Source organism: Mizuhopecten yessoensis, unplaced genomic scaffold (genome assembly GCF_002113885.1).
Source record: "Mizuhopecten yessoensis strain PY_sf001 unplaced genomic scaffold, ASM211388v2 scaffold10603, whole genome shotgun sequence".
In the NCBI taxonomy this organism is placed as follows: Eukaryota; Metazoa; Mollusca; class Bivalvia; order Pectinida; family Pectinidae; genus Mizuhopecten; species Mizuhopecten yessoensis.
In genome coordinates this window covers 2,466,592-2,470,351 of record NW_018408629.1, presented here as the reverse complement: position 1 = coordinate 2,470,351, position 3,760 = coordinate 2,466,592, and the positions used below count along the sequence as shown (strand labels likewise).

Here is a 3,760-nt window from a genome sequence, read left to right as displayed (position 1 = left end):
TAGTATCGCGCAACTATATTAGACCTCGCCTCCTCATGTCTAGTCCAATTAGACATGGTTATAAGTGTGTAGTTATCAACACTAAACACTGCACTGCAATTTCAACATTATAATACAATACATTGCAATGTGGGTATACTCCACTAGACAAGATATACATGTATCGTTATGATATATAGTGACAAAATTATCGAGTAGTTATGTCAGCCCCCATATCACAATGTTTAGCTCTATCTTACATGATAACAATGTAACTCTATACAAATTGGTAATGTAAACAAGACATTACAATTACATACATAACATACAACAAATGTTTCTTACAAGACATTAAGGGCATTTATTTGCGATGGTTGTGTCACTAGACCTACATATTTCACTATCATGATTGATCCATTGCAAAACACACTCAATAAAACAGTAGTATTTTGTCAGAGGTAGACTATAATTGTCATACTAGTTACTGTCATTAAATGCTTAACAACAATAAAGTAGGAATTCGGTTTTTGAAAAAAAATAGGTTAGGATCACCTTGCTTAGCAATGGTCCATTGTTTAAAATTAAGCTGCTAATATTTTAATTGTCGCAGTGTATTAAAATCTCTGAACGAACACAGGCTAGGTAAAGGAGACCAAAGGACGACAGACAAGTCGTCGCATGATTAAGGACGAGCGGTATTTATATGCACAAAAGACCTGTTTACCTTACGAAGTCGGGCTGAGGCATGAACACTCGATAATTGTAAAATTATGCAATTTTCAACTTGGAAAAACTGTGTCAATGTCATGACGGCAATTACAGAACGCGCATCTCCTAGACATCTATTCGTCATACAGGAACAACTGAAGAGCCAAATTACATCCCATGTACATGAAGCAAAGACAGTGATAAAAGACTTTAAAGAAACAAAAGTCAAACTGGAAACAGAAGATGCAATATTAAAGATCGCGAACTCTATCCTTTCTGTAGGACACATCATAGAAAATGAAACTTCATCTGCACCTGTACAAAATGCTTTGGCTCGGATAGAGGAAAACATCAACATACTCAAACAGAAACCAGATGTGTCGTTGTTGGAATATTCAGTATCATCCTCTGATATGCTAGACTCCTTGATCATCAGTCGTCCTTTGGAGGATGTAGGAAGTTTTGATTCCATGACAGCTACGACCAGGAAATTAAAGAGTGTAACAAATGCGGGACTGTGGAGAGATACAAGGTTTACTGGTGGGACGTACCTCCCTGATGACCGTTTACTGCTGGCTGATAACAACAACGGTAAAATCGTTAAGTATGACAACGAGTACAACATGATTAACACACATCAGTTGCAAAATTACCCAGCAGATATAGCTTACAGTGCAAAACACAAGGTAGTGCTAGTGATGACACATAAAGATATACAGCAGTACACCATTAATAGTGATGATCTGAAGTACGTCAGTGCTAGTCCCTTTCCACCTCAATCCAGATCAACATACCTCAGTGGTATCGCTGTACATGACGATACCATACTATTGGGTACAGATAACTCTGTATACATGTTGGCAATGGATGGAACCGAACAGAAACGTATTCCTCGGAATGGATTATTCTCATGTGTAGCCGTGTGTAGTGAACTAGGACGTTTTTGTTATCCTCACGAGAACAAAGTAGTGTGCTGCAAAATGGACGGAACGGAAATATTCCGGTATTGTATCGGGAATATTGGATGCATAAGAGGTTTGTCATTTGACAGGTCAGGTAACATATATGTGGGTTGTGACGGCCTTAGTGACGCAGTGCATCAGATATTGTGGGACGGACAGAGAGGTCGTGACCTTTTGCTGGACCAAAGTTACATCAACAAATCCTTCTATGTCATGTACCACCCATCAGAGGACATGCTATTGGTGACAGCGGCGATGCTTGGCGTACATAATAATGTTAAGTTTGGGGTTTTCGAGTTAGGGGATTTCACAAAATGACATTCCAATGAGCAACGAAAACAAGAAAGAAAGGACAGAACGAACATCTTGTGTTCCTGTATCTTGACAGATAGTATATAAATTTAAGGTTTTCTAAGCATTCTACATTCACAATGTGAAATCGTCGTCAAATAAAACATGATGTTTAATATATTCGTGACAATATTGCAAGCAAACAAAATACATGTACTTTGCATTAATTTTACTATCAGGACAAAGAAACATATTCTATGTTAACTGCCACTTCTAGTTAGCTGTGTGAACGTGTTCAACCTCATGATGATCACGTCTATTTTAATGATCAATCAGTCTGCAACATGTTTGAAAATGACACCATAGAAGTGTACGTTTAACAAATATAAGAAATACTGAAATATTGTATCGACTGCCTTTTGTGAATGGTATATGGGAGGGGAATTTACTTATCTGTTTTTTATGATATTTTCCTAATTTAGAAGGTTGTATATTTTTTGAAATATTACAAAAATAACAGTTATCACAAATAGGTTTTTGCTATAATTCAATTTTAGTAATAATCTGATGTTATGAAAGATAGTCATCCATATCTTTGATTACTAAAACGATTATATTTGTTTCTGAATATGAATAAAATATTATTTCAACTAACTGACTTGTTAGAGTTAATTACTGAGATTATGATTAAGAAAAAGAATAGAACCGTATAAAGGAATATCCCCGATATGATATGAGTTAAACAAATATGAAGATAACACTGGTGAATTAAATACTTCTGCTTGATATGCTATAAAAGGACTTTCCTTTGCCTAATATATCTACTACCACTTCTGATCGAGATATGTGGAATATATCATATATTTCTGTTTTAAGATACCTATAACTTCATATGTCGGGCTTTTACATCACCCCTGTGTCTGTGTTCTAACTCACAGGTCATGTGGCATTGACTTCACTTTCTGTTATCCTTTACTGTTGACAAGAACCGGGTAACTGGCGAAAAAAGTCAAGGTAAATTAGGTATTCGTTTTCAACCAGGAAGTTTAATAAACTCAATCCGACACCTGTTACATCTAACACGGGAAATGTTCTGATAACGGGTAGCCGGTACGGTTACTGATCTAATCGAGAGAGCAAATTATCAAAGACATGGTATATGTCTATGGCGATTTGAATGGGGAAAAAATAACAAAATACAACGACACACTGTTTTATACTTTCTTTGAATCGAAGAAAATATTTTCAAAATACAGTGTTTCGAAAACTGGTTAACATTCAGTGTACATGGATATTGCGTGTTAAACTTAATTGTTAAAATTATCAACCTTCTGTTACATAACACGTTTCACAAGAACGTGAAAACTAGGCTGAAAGAACTAATTGGAATATTTACTATAGGAGCTTTAAACAAGTTTGTATTTAAAGCTCCACAAGGACAATCGTAGATAAACTCTGGTCTTCCAATTATAGATACTATACAAATAAGATCCACAAAGGGACTCCTGCTGTATAGTGGGCGCCGATAAATCGGCTTGTCTGTGCATGTACGAACTCAATGCTACAGGTTGGAGGTTATTCCGTGCAATTTTAGAATTATTTAAAAAAAACATGAGATCCTATAGGAATATATACAATGACGTCGATATTATATTGTTAAATATACTTTCATATCTGTTGTATGATCAGAAGCTGGACATTTGACAGTATGTCTAATTGATATTTGATTTCCCCAAATAATTACATCCGTCTTAGGGTTTATTTTAATTAAGACTAGTTATCTTTGTCACGCGAATGACTATATTGGTGGAATTCTCCCT

At 35.6% G+C, this 3,760-nt stretch overlaps 1 protein-coding gene across 1 annotated transcript; it reads left to right on the top strand.

Annotated features, from left to right (window-relative positions):
- The first annotated feature begins 785 nt into the window (after nucleotides 1-785).
- Nucleotides 786-1,967, top strand: LOC110461307. The gene has a single exon (XM_021514731.1). The coding sequence runs from the start codon at nucleotides 786-788 to the stop codon at nucleotides 1,965-1,967; it is 1,182 nt and encodes a 393-aa protein (XP_021370406.1).
- Nucleotides 1,968-3,760: the final 1,793 nt, after the last annotated feature.

Coding starts and splice junctions, on each gene's coding strand:
- LOC110461307 (XM_021514731.1), top strand. CDS start 786: ATGACGGCAATTACAGAACGCGCATCTCCTAGACATCTATTCGTCATA.